General features: G+C 32.7%; 2 protein-coding genes across 3 annotated transcripts in view; one reads left to right on the top strand and one right to left on the bottom strand.

Moving 5' to 3' along the window:
• Positions 1 to 7,876, top strand: part of LOC126837263 (protein PALS2) — a 20,557-nt gene extending 12,681 nt beyond the window's left edge. Inside the window, exons 3-12 of the mRNA XM_050571104.1 lie at positions 3,348 to 3,497; positions 3,837 to 4,004; positions 4,086 to 4,319; positions 4,408 to 4,506; positions 4,602 to 4,760; positions 5,336 to 5,546; positions 5,621 to 5,823; positions 5,902 to 6,033; positions 6,116 to 6,190; positions 6,784 to 7,876. Of these exons, the coding sequence (XP_050427061.1) occupies positions 3,348 to 3,497; positions 3,837 to 4,004; positions 4,086 to 4,319; positions 4,408 to 4,506; positions 4,602 to 4,760; positions 5,336 to 5,546; positions 5,621 to 5,823; positions 5,902 to 6,033; positions 6,116 to 6,190; positions 6,784 to 6,960 (1,608 nt within the window). The 3' untranslated portion in view covers positions 6,961 to 7,876. The remainder of the gene's footprint in view (positions 1 to 3,347; positions 3,498 to 3,836; positions 4,005 to 4,085; positions 4,320 to 4,407; positions 4,507 to 4,601; positions 4,761 to 5,335; positions 5,547 to 5,620; positions 5,824 to 5,901; positions 6,034 to 6,115; positions 6,191 to 6,783) is intronic.
• LOC126837262 (calcium permeable stress-gated cation channel 1-like) overlaps positions 1 to 18,089 on the bottom strand; it is a 20,407-nt gene extending 2,318 nt beyond the window's left edge. Inside the window, exons 1-15 of one of the 2 annotated variants that reach the window (XM_050571102.1) lie at positions 17,407 to 18,089; positions 15,247 to 15,404; positions 15,084 to 15,166; positions 14,882 to 15,022; positions 14,211 to 14,402; positions 13,955 to 14,140; positions 13,782 to 13,862; positions 13,496 to 13,673; positions 13,184 to 13,398; positions 12,954 to 13,101; positions 12,694 to 12,887; positions 12,442 to 12,630; positions 11,937 to 12,073; positions 11,584 to 11,864; positions 11,289 to 11,516 (exon numbers count right to left, since the gene is read on the bottom strand). In XM_050571102.1, the coding sequence (XP_050427059.1) occupies positions 11,289 to 11,516; positions 11,584 to 11,864; positions 11,937 to 12,073; positions 12,442 to 12,630; positions 12,694 to 12,887; positions 12,954 to 13,101; positions 13,184 to 13,398; positions 13,496 to 13,673; positions 13,782 to 13,862; positions 13,955 to 14,140; positions 14,211 to 14,402; positions 14,882 to 15,022; positions 15,084 to 15,166; positions 15,247 to 15,387 (2,394 nt within the window). In that variant the 5' untranslated portion in view covers positions 15,388 to 15,404; positions 17,407 to 18,089. Of the gene's footprint in view, positions 1 to 11,051; positions 11,517 to 11,583; positions 11,865 to 11,936; positions 12,074 to 12,441; positions 12,631 to 12,693; positions 12,888 to 12,953; positions 13,102 to 13,183; positions 13,399 to 13,495; positions 13,674 to 13,781; positions 13,863 to 13,954; positions 14,141 to 14,210; positions 14,403 to 14,881; positions 15,023 to 15,083; positions 15,167 to 15,246; positions 15,405 to 17,406 lie in introns of those variants that run through there. The other variant, XM_050571103.1, reaches the window with a different exon arrangement.

Below are 18,089 nucleotides of genomic sequence, written 5' to 3'. Positions count from 1 at the left end.
GCACCTATGCAAACACACATATTTTGTGTTATTGCGTTTGAAACCCAATTTTTTTTTTCATTTAAATAAAACCGAAGACTTAAATACAATAGTATCGTGTGTGGGCGTACATCACTTGATATGACCTACTTTTGATATAAAATAATGTTTTATTGTCATTATATTTTACCTACATTATTATTACAATATTATATTGGTTTATATCCTTTGGTGCTAGGTATAAGCCGATTTCGGTTTTGTTAAACCCTAAATGAGTACGTCTACCTTGAAACGAAACCTATATAATAACATGAACCATATAATAGAGCTAATATATGTATCTGGTAATGTTACTTATGTTGGATCTATTGCCAGGCGCCCGTATAGACAACGAACCCTATAGCGAGTGAGGTCAACCGGTGACAATAAGAGAAACCCAACAGAACAGAAGACAACAATACAGCTATAGGTTAGTGATTTTTTAAGGACCCCGTTCGGTCTCTGCCAACACGGCCGATCGTCCTTGCACCGTACAGGGTAACAATAACTACTTAATAACAACTAAATAAAGTGTGCATATTATAAAAGGTACACCATATCAAATCACAGGCGTCATGATATCATATTTAAATGCACGAACAATAATTATAACATCACTTTAGTAACACTCATGTGTTTTCTGAAAGAAACTACTGAATATAGTTAAACGGAAAGGAGATACCCGCTAAAACGACAATTCCTTACTCGAAAAATATTAACAACTTATTAAATGATAGCAAATAGCGTTTTTCAATCCAGGAACGAATTTTAAGTATTAAAACTGAGAAAATGTTGTTATTTTGGGTACAAACCCAAAATTTAAGTTTTGATAACGCCAATATTCTGACATTGCGCTCGAGAGCATATGTCTTTTTTTTTAAATTATAGACTCTATTCTATTGTACCAATTACTGATCAACCATTATAAGGCGACTAATTTGACAGTCGCAAAATGGCCACTACCGAGTAAATAACGCGTAGGATGACCCTATGGTCGCTTTGTTTGAACAACTATTTGAGCCACGGAATAGTCTCGGTCAGGTGACAATGACACCGTCGAGGAATGTGTATACCGTCGGTTGTACAAAGAATGTATTTGTCGTCGTATATTATTGCCGGGCCTAGACCTAAGACATTTCTATTTGAAAATTTCGGACCGAAAACGTGCCTGCAGAAGCGTTCGGGCATTTTTCCTTTGGACGGCCACGAAGAAGACCACACCACCCAACCAACCCGGTCAGGTCGAAAATCCGGACACCGACAGGAACAGCATTTTTTACCTGACAGCATGTACCTGCCTGACCGAATGTTGAGAATCCTTAAAAATCCGTTAAACCACCTGTGCGCGTTGGCCTGTGTGCCCTCCCACAATGCGCTGCTGTGCATAGCTGTTGCGGTCTCTCCTCTGTATAGTAATAATAATAACCATAACAATAACGACATATTACTATAATATGCGGCTCTCTCTCTCTCCCACCTAGTCTTCGGCAGCCCCGTAACCAGTCGTTGGTGCATTACACACTACACGTCTGTCCGGTGCCAAGGCAAATAGTAGTAGTACATCGCCAGCCAAACCGACAGCGCGTGTGTGTAGTGTCGTCCGACCACTTCGAGCTGAGGTCCAAACGCGTTCCAAACGACAGAAGGAGTGAGTTGAAAACAAATTCTACAATTTTTTTTCGTTTCTTAATAAAAAGTGGTCTCTGCCCGTCTGCGAAAATCAGTTAGTCGCCGAATCAGAATCCGCCAACACACTACTCGCGCGGGTATCCACGCCCTACGCGCAAGCACCGAGGAATTCTTGAACGACGACAACAACCACACGGGTACACACCTATATTATATTATCAATAGTATTAGTATAAGTGATAAATGTCGGCATTTTGTGGGGTAATATTATAATGTGTTGTCCTACGGGATTCGCCGTCAAAGCGAATTTGTTAACCGGGTCATCATCATATTGTTTTGCCGAATGAATCCAAAACAAAAGTTCTTGTAGTAACTCGGGCGTGGTTTTATTATTATTATTATTGTTGGTAATGGTTTTTGTTTTGGTGAGTCAGTCTATACACATTACACACACACACACGTCTTGTTTGGCCTTCCGAGTTTCCGCTAAAAAACTATACTCGGCCTTGGCTTTTTTTGTTGTCATTTCGACACAAAACCGGGATAAGGTAGGACAAGTGCTCCTCCACTCGTATCGGGTTTGTTTGAAAATTTTTTTTCAAAATAAAACATTTATATAGGTCTAACAAATTAGCAAGGAAGTAAAACGTTTTTACTACCAGTCCTTTGAAAATGTCTTACGCGACACGGCGCCAATGTCGCATATAGTTTTTGGCGGTCAACTTTTCACACTCCAAAAATAAGCTTATATGCTTTTGCTTGTTGAAATTTCCCTCGGATTTCTCAAGACTAGTGCATCTTACACCGAAGGATTATACCATTAAGGAAGAAATAAACGAAGGATATCTTCATTGAGTTTGATGGTTCTGTTGTTGTTGTTGTCGTCACCGAAATCTAATTTAAGTAATATATCAGTCAACGACTTCTCTCGGGTCTCTGACGTATTTTTTGTTCTCATACGCTAACAATATAATTATTATTATTTCCATTCATTCTGTTCGTACCGCGGCGGTGAGGTCATTCGCGTTAATTGTTTCTAATTGAATACTTTTGCAATTGTCGGTCTGAGCTTAAACTCGATGATATAAACTGGCTTGTCCACACGAATTCTTTATACTTGGTCAAGTTGGCCTAAAGCAAATGCACAACGTTTTTCCAAATTGACAGTATCCAAATCGAACACAGATAACGATAATAAAAATAATGATTACAACTGCAAACTCTCGATGTTTGTTTTTTTATTAACCAAAGCCATCCCGGTCGGTTGAGCTTTGTTAATCTTCGGTTAGTTGTAAGTGTTTCGGTACATTTAATTGTGTATTTTTATTACCAGTCGAAATGCAATAAATAAACGAACATGAGTGGTATGCCAATAAAATATCTACTCCCCAATTATTATTGTGACATGTACATGTTTTTAGTCACGTTATACACAAACAAATGCGGTATTACTATGGAAACGTAATGGCCGCTATATTGCATATCATTTGGCTAATAAACTGATAACTGTATACACTAAAATAGGTATTATTTATGCTCCCTGTACACAGTACATATACGGCAGTTTTATCTTTTTTTTTTACTCTCCACTCGGTAATTAATATTTAAATACCGACTGTAAATTATTATTATTATTATTATTTTTTTATTCTGACACGACAATGTGGAAAGTTAACGTCACTACTCGTTTTGTCGTTCAGGTTCAAAACTGTTTGGAGGAGTGCAGAACTTGTGAGCCGGTCGCCAGCAACTCTAAGCAAACGCTGAACGAAGTGTGCCACCAGTGCAAAGCGTCCAAACAACCGGCGGCCAAGGATTTGCTGTCAATTTTTACCAAATTACACTTTAGGGTGAGACGAGACACTTAACAGTAATAGTCGAACACAAAAATCTAGGTATACTTTGGGTCGAAAAGGATCAACAGGGGTAAACACATTGTAAATGCAATCGCGTTTTTAAATTGTGTAAAAAAAAAAGCAAAAGACAGCATAGAAATAATATATGTTCATAATTCTGGGGCTAAAAAATGTTAAAAGAACCTTATGACACACGCTATAACAAAAGCGCATTTGTCGACGTTTACAAAAAGGGGTGGGGTCGATTATTTTAGGCTCAAAGTATAGCAGTAGATAAATTAGATTGATTTATTAGTTTTGCTAACGTCGTCTGACCGTATTATGTGTCGACAGGCCCTGTTAGAGATACACGATAAAATAGCTCTGAAGAGGTTAAAAAGAGCGTTGGACAGATCAGACTTACCGCCGACCCCGCCGACACCACCTCAGCAACAAAACGGAACAAAGATGTCCACACAGTACAAAGTAATAGGATTGCGAAAGAAGCCGGACGAACCGCTGGTGAGTTATAGTGTTAATTCATTCCTTTCTTGTTGAATGTCCGTGTGGTTTTTTTTTAATTAAAATGAATACTAATTACAGGGCTTAACGGTCGAACAAGACGAAAACGGCAACCTCATCGTGGCCAGGATATTTGCGGGCGGCGCCATCGAAAGGCAAGGGCTGTTGAAAAAAGGAGACGTCATTCTGGAAGTAAACGGCGAAAGAGTGGACAGCCCCGAAGATCTTATGAACGAAGTCAGTCGCAGCAAAGAAACGCTACAGTTGAGAATCGCACCGGGGTTTTACCACAAAAACACTACCAGAACGCAGCAAGTGAGTCATTCGGAAAGACATTAAAACCGAAGTAGTGCATTCCGTAAGTTGTTTTCCTAATGATAATATTGTGTTTTGTTTTGTTTAGTGTTACATGAGAGCACTGTTTGATTACGATCCTTCGGAAGATAATCTCATTCCGTGCCGAGAAATTGGCGTTTCGTTCAAACACGGCGATATTCTTCAGGTTTGTTTTTTTTTTTAATTTTGATAAACCGAGTATAGTATTTAAAAAAAAAAGAAATGTATTAGCTAATTTGTGTTGGTATTCGTTTTGCACAGGTACTCGATCAAAAAGATCCCAACTGGTGGCAAGCTAAGAGGGTAGGTGAAAACGAGCTACCCGGATTGATCCCGTCCCAAGAACTCGAGGAAAGACGCAAAGCTTTTGTCGCGCCGGAAGCCGATTATGTTCATAAAACAAGCATTTGTGGAACTAGGGTAAGAGTTAATAAAATAAATAGTATTTTTTTTTTTTTTAGATAAAAATCGTTCAACAAACAATTTGATTCATTTTATCATTATTTTTAGCCTTTAAAATACGCTTTTTTCTTAAAGAACATAAAAATTACCCTCGTCAACTATATCAAAAGAAAAAATATTTTTAAAAATCCATAATATTGTTTGAACTAGTGCGTCTTTAACGTTATAATTTATGGTCACTAGCATGTAGTTAACTATACATAACAAGTTCTATAAAGTTAATTATTATTACATTCATCGTCAATAAACACGATATCAATTTAACATTTCCAGTAAGTAATAGGCAATTGAAAAAATATACTATCCAATTTTGAAAAAATGTTTATGCCGTCTACGGGTTGAGGTAAAAATGGAAAACATCAGGGAAGCGTTAAAATGTTAATACTTTGAAACGACTTTACAATAAAAATTTATGTCTAACAAAAATGGTTTAAACATTGAAATTTGATTGCAGTACATAAGCTCTCCCGGGCCTGTTATCCCCCACTGCTGTACCGGTTGTGTTTACCTAAAAATGTGTTCTTTTTCTACAGATTTCCAAAAAGAAATGCAAGAAAATGTACCAATCGAAATGGAACGGTGAATTCGACAAGGCGGAATTGATACTATACGAAGAAGTCACCAAGATGCCACCGTTCAAAAGGCGTACACTGGCGTTGGTCGGCACGACCGGCGTGGGCAGAAGGACTCTGAAAGGCCGCCTGATCAACAGCGATCCTGCAAAGTTTGCCGGAGTAATACCATGTGAGTATTGAATATATTACCTACTATAGTGTGACGACTCGGAGTAACGTCAATGGCGCGTGTACCTTCCGCAGACACGACAAGACCCCAAAGGGAATTGGAAGAAAACGGCCAGAACTATTGGTTTGTCGACCGCGAACAAATGGAACACGACATCCACGAGCACAAGTTTTTGGAGTACGGCGAACACGGTGGTCATTTCTACGGTACCAACTTGGATTCCATACGGGACGTTATTAACCAGGGCAAGATGTGCGTCTTGGACTGCAGCCCAGTGGTAAGTGGTGTTTCCGACCGACCTAAGTACTATCAGAGTTATGAACGCCTTTTTTACCCTCCCCTTTTTTGGTGACAGGCGTTGAAAATTCTTCACAACTCGTCCGAATTCATGCCGTACGTGATATTCATAGCGGCTCCGGGCGTGGAAATCATGAAGAGCCTGTACGATTTCTCGAGGAACTTTGGCTATTCTAGTCGTACGCTAACTGTGAGTGTAAAAAAAAAAAATATATATATATGTGTGTATACAATCGACTGATTTACCCGTTATAATTTGTTTGTACATTTAGTTTGATCGCCAGAGTTCCATTAGATATAGTTCTAGGAGAGCTCGCACGTTAGAATCGCTCGCTTCGATTTATGAGGTAAGTAAATATTATTTTGTCATGCCGGATCGTCTGAGAAAGAGGTCACGTGTAAAAATTAGTTGAAACCGAAATACTTTTTAAAAACTATCGATTTTTGTGTTTGATGCGAAACTGAAAAAGTATATTGCCCCTCCCCCCCCCATACTTTTATATCTGCCGTCTATATAGAGCCTTTTTTAAGGGTACCACTAAGCGTGGTATAAGTTTTAAAATCCTAATGTTATTTTAAAAAAATATATATATTTCTGGATCGGTCACTTAAACTTTTGTTGTTTGTTATACGACATTAAAAAATTGTAAACATTATAAATCGACTAGTCAACATATTCTGAAAATATGCTCACCTTACTACCATTTTTTTTTTTAATTGACAATCTTTTTACCAAGACAACCCCCAAAAAACCAAATAACTCTAAATATTCTAAACACAATTATTTTCTATGTATACCATCAACAGTTTCGCATCAAAGTGAATTTTTAACTTCAATTATTCACTCACTATACAGTCGCTATGAAGACAAGCGACCCTAGGGACTAAAACCCACTGTGTTTGTAACATTATTTTAAAGTGTTTGCGTTATTAATTGTAGGACGATGATGTGAAGAAACAGTTGGAGGAAAGCGCTTGTTTACAACGAATGTACGAGAAATACATTGATCTGGTTATTGTCAACGAAGACTTTGATCAAACGTTCCGCAAAGTGATCGAAGCTTTGGAAATCATCTCGAACGAGCACCAATGGGTACCTGTCAACTGGGTCTACTAAGACATACAATACATGAGACATAATATATACCTAGTATTATGTCGTCGATACATCACCATTTTATTTTGCTGTAATTAATACGTGCTACGCTAAACCGTACACCAATTATCTTATATCATATATTGTAACTTTACACAAGCCAAAGACGACACTAATATAGTAAATTTATATTATATTTTAACGCGCAACCATATTTATTTTTTCGTTATTGCGCATGTTAAAATACAGTAAACACGCTTTTGCTTTTACATTTTTGTACTAAGAACTTTTGTTTTAAGAACTGACTAATGTGTTCATTATAATATTAGCGAGCAAATGGCCGTACTCGGATTAGTTGATTTTTGTTATTCCATAAAACATGTGTATGGTAAAAAATCGGCTAGGAAATGTGCCATTCGCAGCCTACTTGTGTAATATTATTTCGCTTCCTCCATTGTTGTAATCTCGTTTATAATATTTTAGTTTACCGAAATTATAACACAGTGCACTTTTTGATAGTTTATGGCTATAATTAATATTTAATATTATATTATTAATACGCGTGTCCCGAGACACACAACGAATCGTACCATTATAAGTATTATTATAGTATGCGTAGGCGATAAAACACCGAAAATTCATTGTAATTTTTAGCGGTGTGCCTATGCCCAAATAATGTGTAATAATAGTTGCTAGTAAGTAGTTTGTAGACGTAGTTATATTAGTTAAGTTATTATTCGTGAAAAAAACGGAACAAAAAATTATAATGATTTTTATTATATCATAATTTGTTGTTTTAGAAACGAATACGAATCCGTCCAATATATTATATATAAATAATAATAATTGTGTAATGTCATATTTTTATTAGTGAATTATTTTGTATAATCTCATTTTTTTCTCGTCGAATAAACACGATATACTTTTTATACCGTCACGAGCAAGCCTTTTTTTATTATTGTTTTTTTTTTTTTGATAATAAAAGATAATAAGTAAATAAAAATAAAATGTAAAAGTAGTTTGTTGTTGTTTAGTTTAAGTACAATTTTTTAATTTTATTTTTAATAATTTCGTTTTAATATCACCTCATTCCAAATTGATTTATTCTATTATTCTATTTTAGTTAAGTATACCTGTTGTGTTGATTGAGTTATTGAGCAGTAGTTTGACGAAATTCGTTTAGACAAATCAATATAAATATAAACAGCCTGATCAATTTAACGTAAGATACTCATTTTCTCTTAAAAATAATTGCAGTATTGTAGTTTTTCTTTTTGGAGACACTTTGATTTGAGTTATTTTACAAAATATTAGACAATATTCAAATTGTTATATTTTTATTTTGTTCCAGAGCTCAATCATCTTTTAAAACTCAAATGGTAACATATATATATTAATTAATTTTTTTAGATAATAGAAGAAAAAGTTGTTGAAAGTTTTGACTTGTTTCAATAACCAGTTTTCAATAATTACTTACAAAGCTTAAAATTTAAGACAGGAGAGTGTGATAGAGTAACGTGTCCAGATGAAAATAATACTACACTCCATCCACCCCGTTTCCCCGTCCCAAATTTTAAACTTTAAAAGTAACTATTTAAAACTGATTATCTACCAAACAACATGTTCAGCAAATTGTTATTAATTTAAAAAGTTAATTAAATATATATGATACCATTTAAGTTTCAAAAGTTGATAGAGCCCTAGAAACTACTAGGAAGGTAAGTAATATAACAACATTGTAAAATAACATACAACAAAAAGAAAAACTACAAAGTTGCAATTATTGTCCGAGGTAATAATTGTCTTATCTTAAATTAATCACCTTGTACAAGTAAAGAAAATTAAACAACGATAAATGTACGTTGAAATATTTTTCAAAAAAATGTTATGGCGGAAGACATAATACAAATAATAATAAATATTTAGGTATGTATTAATTTATTTATTGTTATATTTTTAGCTAAAGAGATTCTCAACATTAATAACATAAATCGGTTTATAAAATAAAATACATATTTTTAATAAATATTATGTTTCGCACAAATAAACGACTAAAATAATAATTATGGTAAATTGACTCGTGTCTAAATAAAACAACTGATGTACATGTAAATAGTATGTTATTATTTATCGTTTTAATATTAAATAATAAAAACAAGAATAATAGTTGTAAATATTAATTGAAATATAAAAACATACAACTGGTAGAGTAGAAATAATAACAGTCAATAACGTTTATTTGGTGTTTAAGTACTGACAAGGGCGTACAACAATAGTTTTGTCATAATAAATAGTGGCCGGTTCATTTTTCACTAAACATTTTAACTCTGTCAATATCGAATAATTAAGTTGTTAAAAGTGTTCACAATGTTATAAATCGGGTAAGCTTAAAAATTATGCTATCGACTCGCTTGATGATGAAAAACGATACATATTTGAATTGCGTAGTTACTTTTGAATTTTTTATCTTTTCAAAATAAATATAAAACAAAATAGCATTAATAAATAATGTTGAGTTATTAACACTTAACTCAATATTATTTCGTTCAGGTTTTTTTTTATATTAATATACATATATATATATAGTTTTTTTTAGACTAGATACACACAAGATATACCTATTACAAAACGCGATCACACATACTATTTATGGTAATAGTATTATTTTTTTTTTTTTATCATCAGATATTAAACATCATCAGAATATTAAAAAAAAATCAATAATGTCCTATGATAAATACTACATACCTACTTACGAGTATAAATATGTAAAAAGCGTTGACAAAATAATATAATAGATTATCACATACAAGCGTGGTGTTTACATAGTTATATTAATTATGGATTTTAATCATTTGTTATAATTATTACTAATCAATATTAACCACTACTACAACTACTACTTTGTATACTAGACATAAGGTAAATGAAAGATTGGTAAATATAGTATTGAACCTAAAAAGAAGGAATTGATGGTACGGACAAAAATTAAGACAGCAATGTCAAGCGAACGGCACAGAAGTAAAGACGATAAATAATAATATAGTTCAAAACAGGAATCGTTCATTGATTGACACTCGTTCCATGTAAAGAATGAAAAAAATTTTCAATGTTTGTTAGAAGCAAAAAAAAGTCTATTCCAGTTGTTTAGAGATCAATCACATAAAGCATTACCCTAAGATGAAAGTATTAATAATTTACCTCCTAAGATAAAACATATATGTTTTTTTATTTTTTGGAAATGGTATTGCACATGGTATATTTTCAGTAACGATAAATTGAAATTCATCACATTTAATAACATCTCCGTTTTTTATTTTTTTAATGTCAATACTTTTCCTTTTTGGTAAATTTTAATCACTTGTCTAATCATTGTTTAAAAAATATGTTAGTAAAAAATTACAAAAACGATCAAATACACAACTAGTGTTTCCAAGCGCAAACTATATCAAGAAAAAAACAAGTATTTCATTATCATAAATACAAGGTCAAATTTCAGGTTATACAATATGTCTGAAGCGATGTTCAAAAGTGTTTATTGACTTATTTTTATCGTAAGAGAAAGTTGTACTTTGGTTACTTTTTTTTATAGAATACATATCACATATAAAAAATGATATTATTATTCAAATTATAAGTATAAGACCGCCTAAATGCATTTATACGCGTTTAAAGATGAATTCGTTTCTTATTTGATAATTTTAACATTATAATTACAGTGTTAAAAATTCAAGACCTACAAATATGTATACATTTTTTTTATCACAATGTAATTTACTAAGACTAAAATATTGTGATTGTTCAGCAATAATATTTCAGAAGCATAGTTCTATAGGTACAACATAAAAAAATAATTTTGTGATTAATACTACACACAAAATCCTACTTTCGGAAACATTTTAAGCTGATCAAATTAAATTATAACAAAAATATTTCTAAACACAAACCGACAAACGTCTAACATTAGTATTATTAAATTCAAGTAAATATTTAAATGTGCAACGTTGTCAGGACAAAAATAATAAACTGAAATGTGTAATATGTGATGGTCGGTGAGTGATGTATAGTAGGACGGTAATTTCCGAACTTGGTTAAAATTAAGTCTATAGGAATCGTCAATTAATATTTATATATATACGTATATAACATGTGTAATAATACTACATAAGTTAACACAACCGAAAATACGTGTTCAGAACACGTTGTTGAAATTAAAAAAACTTAAACAGTGACTTTTGTTAGTCGGAGTTGCCTTTCAAAGAACATACTACAATTTATACAGGAACTGTCTGACTAAAGTCGTAGTTCTGGTAAAGTTGATCACAGCGGTTTTGAGATTCTATTATCACCTGAGTTTGGGATTGACCATTTGGGAATCTTTGATGGTGTTCAATATTCTTAATCCCTAAGTCCAAGTCTTCCAACGTTGTACCAGAATCGTTGGGAGTCAATGTCAATAAAGAGTTGGCCGTAGTAGAAGCTAGAGGTTGTCGTAGCACGTCGGGAATATAATCTGCAACATGGTTGAGATGATTCCGCCTGCCTGGACTGGGTTGAACGGTACGTGGATTTCTCGCCTAAATTACAAAACAAAATAAATGGTATAGGAGAGATCTATTAGAATGAATAAGACTTTCAATTTACTTGGTAAAGTATAGGACTCCATGCGGTACAATGTCGGAAGAAACATTGAGATAGTGTAAATGCCAATGTGATGAAAAGACCGGCCAAGGCAAACCATGTGATGTCGTGTAATCCGTGACGTAACATTGACAGAGATGTAAAACTCACTTGTAACAACACTAAGGACACCATTACACAATTGATGGCTGTACTATGTATACGTTTACTAATTTTAGATTTTCCGTATGCGAAATAAATATTGTATCGATCGACAAAATGTTTTGTAACCATATACAAAAGACCTAAATAAGGAAATAAACGACACTATATAACAATTTTTTTTTCCATTTTACAAACACACAATATGTTCTTACCAAAAGGTGTAATGAGTGGACAAGAAAGACTGTACACTGTTACAATTGAAAATATCAGCAACATCCAAGCATATTGGACGCCAAATGGGAATTCCCAAAGAATTAATCTTCGAGCGCTTGCGGATTCTGCTTTTGACCTAATAATATTTAACAAATTTCATTGAGAAAAAACATTGTATTATAATTTAAAACAAACAAGGAATTTTTGTATTTTAGGTAAGTAAACTTTAACCTCACTTTTTGGAAACAAGGGGTTTGAGGCATTATTTTTAACTTAACAAACTCTTGAATACTTCTATTATTGTCGAATGCAAACAGTTATTGACTTGATTATTTAATTTTAATTTTCAGAGAAAAAAATATGTACATTTTATTTAGCATATTGTTTGATAAATTTTACAATATCTACAAGATACTTTTAGTTAAATGATACTTTATTTAAGTCTAATGAATTGATATGTACGAAATCGTACATATCTTTTAAATTCAATAACAAAATGTTTACCTTGAAAGTGATAGTCGAAGAGCATACATAAATAATTCGGGAAACCTTATGAGTTCTAAGCTAGTTCCGATCAACGCAGAAGTGACAACATAGTTTACAAAAAATGCTCCTTTATCAGGTAAGAACACGCACTGCCAACGGTACGTTTGAATTCCAGCTTGAAAAGCAAATTCCAAAAACGCTTGAGCACTTAAAATTATAAATTTTCATGTTAATTGGTTGTTATAAGAAAATAAGATTATTTAATTTTACCTGGTTAGTCCTAACGATGGTAAAATCAAACCCATAAACAGAAGAAACACAAAAGTTTTACGCATTATTGAATGGTTCCGTTTTGATCTAGTCCAATGACTGAGCCACTGGTCAGATCGTATAACCAACACAGGTAAAAGAGCGGCGGCCGTCCAAAGTAATAGTGTCGGCATAAATTCTGATAAAATTGGGCTCTGAGGATAAAAAAAAAGATCAATGTTGTAAATTATTTTCAATAACAGAAACACTTGATAACTTACAGCTTTTTCAATTTCTCTAAGTTTTAGTGTGTCCATAACATTCAATACAATGACAGGAGTGGTCAAAAAAAATAAAACTACCAACAAAAATGAGTTAGTCAATACTATCTTACAATAACGGTTGTGAGAGGGTTCGGTTAAATTTTCCCTGAAATAAAACAAAAAAATAACAATAAAATAACATTATTATATTTCTAATTAAAGAGGAAACTACCGCGATATAAACGTACCAAAATATATCGTCTGGAGGCGGAGCAAACGTGACTCTCCATCGATACGGCTGGAGAAGACCAGCAACAGAACTGGTCGGTGGATTATGGCGTCCACACTTGGATAACTTGTACACATGATCTTGGTGAACCAGTCGGGCTGCATGTATCGTAGTCATTGTAACAAAAGCTATACCTAAAGGCCGTTTAAGAGCGGATTCTTTTTCTGCTTCCAACTGTAATGCAATTGAAAGACAATATAACACATTTTGGTACATTGAATCATAAATTATTAAAAAATTGGTTTCTAACTAATCTAATTTTGAGTCTTACCATGGCTTTTAATCGAGCTTCTTCTTTGGAATAATAGTCAATACCATCCAAATTGTAAGATTTGCACGCTCCACAACATATACATATGTAGCCACAAATGTGAGGCTGAACAGTCAAGCGTTCACCAACAGTTTTTAAATGATTTTCGCAATATTGTTTGGCTTGAAAAGCAGCATCTCTGTTGAAAACAAAAAGAAAATTAAATGCAACACTGTATCACCAGAGTTTTATATAAAATATATGTAAATTTGTTCGATTGTGTCGATATGTGTAAAAAAAATTTTACCTGTCTCTTTCCAATTCATTTGCTTTAGTAACGTCATAAGCCAACTGAATATTTTCGACTTCACATTCTGGATATGCCTCTCTAATAAAAAAAATATAAATTAAAAAAATTATTAGGTTAAGGTACTAATGGTTTATTATTTAATCGACAATGAAAACATCAAATCAACTCACCTAAAATGTCGATCTAAATCATTGGTGTCAGAATTGTGTCTGGGAATACTAGTAATCATAAGTGTACGAGACCATTGCTCTCCGTTCTCCTCTAATTTTAAATTAGCGGAAAACCTTCTCATTATGCATATAGTTAACGGAAAATATAGCATTGCAATTGTCACGTGTACCCACAGCCACGGTGAACTTAAAATAAAAGTTACACGCGTAAAAAAACAAATATTGTAATACATTTTTTCAAAATAAATATACTCACTTTGGATGTAGATTGCTGACTGTAGTGTGTCCAAACGATCTTTCGTCGCCTTCCAAATCGCCAGCAAAATTTATTGGCAGTACAACTCCTAACGACACTGCGGTAATAATAGCCATTAACACCATAATGTGACGTTGAAATGAAAGGTATTGCACAGCGTCATACCCGCATTTTCGTAAAATTTTCTCATCCCTAAAAAGTTTTGTAACAATTTAATAAAAATACAATTAGCGTGTAGGGACAATTGTTATAAAAAAAAAATCCCCATAACTAATTAAAAGTAAACTCTAACATAATTTTAAAAAAGCAAGCACAATGGAGGTGGGATATAGTAGAGAAGAGCACATTGTGTTCAGGAAGATCCCAGGTTTTCAGGAATTATTATCAGGGTTCAGTTGTTTATTTGTTCAATTCAAAATTATGTTCATGAACAGAAACTAGAAATAATATTACACATTTATTTATTCCCAAAACGTTATAATGATCTTTTTAAATTTTTGGCCCTATCAAGTACCTTTCAGGCACGATTTCTGATCTATACATATATTACAAGAAAAATCGGTTAAGCAGTTTAAACGATATTGTGGGTCCAAAAAAAAAAAAAATTGTAAAAACAATACCTTCTTACCGCCTCATCGAAGGTAAAACTCGTTAACAAACAATAGACTTACCTAAGCTGAATAATTGTCAAAAACCAAGAAAACATGCCCCTATCGACCGGCATGGAATTGTCCAAAGTCGTAGTGGAGTTACCGTCCTCGATATAATTGTCTGAGCTTTCGTCTGTAGTACCGTAAAATATGCGTGACCATCTAAATAATTTGAACTGTTTAAATATGTGTACATAATTATACTTGCATAAAAAACAATTACTTTTCATAATCTTTGTTGACTAGCGCTAATCGTCCATAATCCCATGCTCTTTTTCTCATGAAAGCAAAAAATATAACTAAAAACTAAAAAAATTATTTTTAATGAAAACAAATGTGTAAGTATTGATAGTGAGTTTGGTTCAGAATTACAATAACGTTCTTACTAGGCATCCTAGAATATTGAGTAACAGATTTTCAGGTATTCCTTCGTATGCAGTAATAAGAAGTCTGTTTCTTGTTCGATTGTAATAGTTACACTTATCCCTATCTGGTCCTTTAAAATCGAGAATCACGCCTTCGTTCATTTTCAAACAAACTGTACCTGTAAAACATTGTCAATCACATTATAATTTAAAAAACAAACACTCACAAATGTATTATGTAGTAATTATTTTTTCATTTAACTCGATTATTTACAATTACCTAAGTTTTCATACAATTCACCCAAATATATCCTTTTGTTTTTGTAAGATTGAAATTATAGTATAATTATTTTCAACTTATGTCGTAATATTCATATTCAATTTGCATGGTAGCCAAATAACCAGATTACATGTTTAAAGAAATTGTTAAAAACATAATATTTATATGATTTATCATTGAGTTTACTGTTGAAGTATACTTTATTAGAGCATAGGTACTATTTAAAATTTGTGGTGTAAAAAAATTACCTTATACCCAAAACTAAGTTAATTTAATACAGTTGTGACAAATTCAATTGGATATTTGATTAAGAAAGTTTTTTAATTACCTGATATTTTGTATAAATTGTTAAGTATTTTATTATTTTAATAGTTTATATTTTTACTGAAAGAGTTACATCATATAAATAAGCACTTTAAAAGAAGTATATTTATAATAAATAATACCTAAATTTCACAAGGGAAATTAATATCATAAAAATGTTAATACCTATTGCAAGAGACCATGAGTTGTCATGTTTAAATTAATTATGGCTGATGTTTGCTTTGTAAATAATTACAATTGTTTTGCACTGATAGAAGGTAATATTTTTTTTTAATATAGTAATAAATAAGTATATACCTACTCATAATACAATGTAAGCTTATATTCTGATCTATTAGAATTTATTATAACCTAAAAAGATATACTATAAAAATTTGTGGATTTAAACTTCTAAATCACTCTTCAAATACAGCATTAATTGTATTTTTCTAAGTTTTCAATTGTTATAAAAAATAAAACTTACAAATGTTAACATCGCAATTTGTACAACATTTTTAAAAAAAATAGGACTATTAAATTTAAAATTTGTAAGCACATAGCAACATAGAAATTGACTACAGTCAAAGTATAAATTTTCTTCTTTTTTTTGGTTTTCCTTATTTAAAAAAAAATTTACCTACACATTTTTGAGAAAATTGTTTATGAATATCATAAACATGGGGAATAACCCCATTCTAGATCTACCTTTGGTCTAATTTTTAGACCTTAAACCCTAAAACTTTACCTAAAAAAGCAAAATAAAAAAAAGTTTCTACCCCTTCTAGGGAAAAGAGTTAATGATATTGTTTTTGTTTATCAACGTTTATCGGTAGTACTATATAATGAATATTGATTACATATTTTTAAATAATTGGACAATTTTGAAAAATGTAATAGAACACCGTAATTTTAAGTTGAAAAATATAAATATATTTTTTTGGGTGTTCTCAATTTTAAAAAAGAAGCAGTCAACTCTTTAAATATCTGATTTATTTAAGTACTTTCAGATATGATTTCTGATGTTTAGAAATGCTACATAAAGAAATTGGTTCAGCAGTTTAGAAGACATTAAGTCAAGACAAAAAAAAAATGAAAACAATAATTTTTCAGTTCTGCATTGAAGCTGCAAATCTGCTAAAAAAAAAAACACAGGGTACCTTAAGTATGGCAGACATCTTTGTGACAGAACTTTGCCTATCTAACAGTTTCAAAGGGCATGAGTGCAATTCCTTTAACCCTTCCATTTATTATTAATAAGCTATGTTTTTGGACATTTAAAAATTAAATGAATATAGTATACCAATTATACTAATTTACACCATATTCATGTACCAAAATCGATTGAGCCATAGATGACAAACAAATATGTTAGCATATATGATAACCAGACGATAGGAATACTACAGCTACTTGTTATGTTTGCGTAAACTTAACAAGACTGTGGTGAGGTCACCCTTTAAGTTTCTGTATGACTGGAAGTCATTACAGCTGTTGTGACCAAAATGTCCATCGGACGAGATGGAAAGTATTCTTGTCCGAACGGATCAGCCTATCGCAATCACCTTATCCGTTACAAATGTTGTCGGATCGGTACTTACGGTGCTAAATATGGTCCGGAGCTGTTCTCAGCAAAGTACAGCCAACAGCATAACTTGAGCGCGAGGACTATCCAAAAAACGATTCAAAAAACTGCGACCGATCTCAAACAGTCATGGTCGATCAATCGGCGGCGTTCGATTATAACGATATTATTGGAAAAATCAAAAGACAACAACGGCCGAAACAAAACGAAAAATACAGTTTTTAACGCGACGGTAACGAAAAATAAGAAACAAATTTGACGGGAAAGTGAAAACGGTTGTTTTTTTTTTTAGTGTAAATCGGTGTGCGCGCGCGCGTTCGCGAATGTGTGTGTGCAAAATAGAAGTCACGAACGGGTGAACATTTCAACGATCTAAACTGATCGCAAAAAACAAAACAAAAAAAACCACTATAATAAAATATAAAAAAAAAATAATCGTTTGCGATTTCGTTGTCCGTAAAACGTAAACAACATACTATTGTAATATTATGTAAACTGATTTTTTAGGCAGTTATTATTATCGATTACAATACATACAGACAGACACACACACACATGCTGCGACGCGGCTCACAGACGGACATAGTCATAAACGGCCTCCGCTTAATCCGCGTCGAACACTAGCTAGTGGCAGGCGGTGGACCGGTGGCCGGTGGGTACTACAACACAGCTGCTCAAAATGCTCTATTCCACTCGACG

Source organism: Adelges cooleyi, unplaced genomic scaffold, assembly GCF_023614345.1.
Source record: "Adelges cooleyi isolate 19-005CV unplaced genomic scaffold, UGA_ACOO_1.1 ACOO_flye_CR_arks_rails_tigmint_CR_PRNA_247, whole genome shotgun sequence".
Lineage (NCBI taxonomy): Eukaryota > Metazoa > Arthropoda > Insecta > Hemiptera > Adelgidae > Adelges > Adelges cooleyi.
This window is presented reverse-complemented; position numbering and strand designations above follow the sequence as displayed.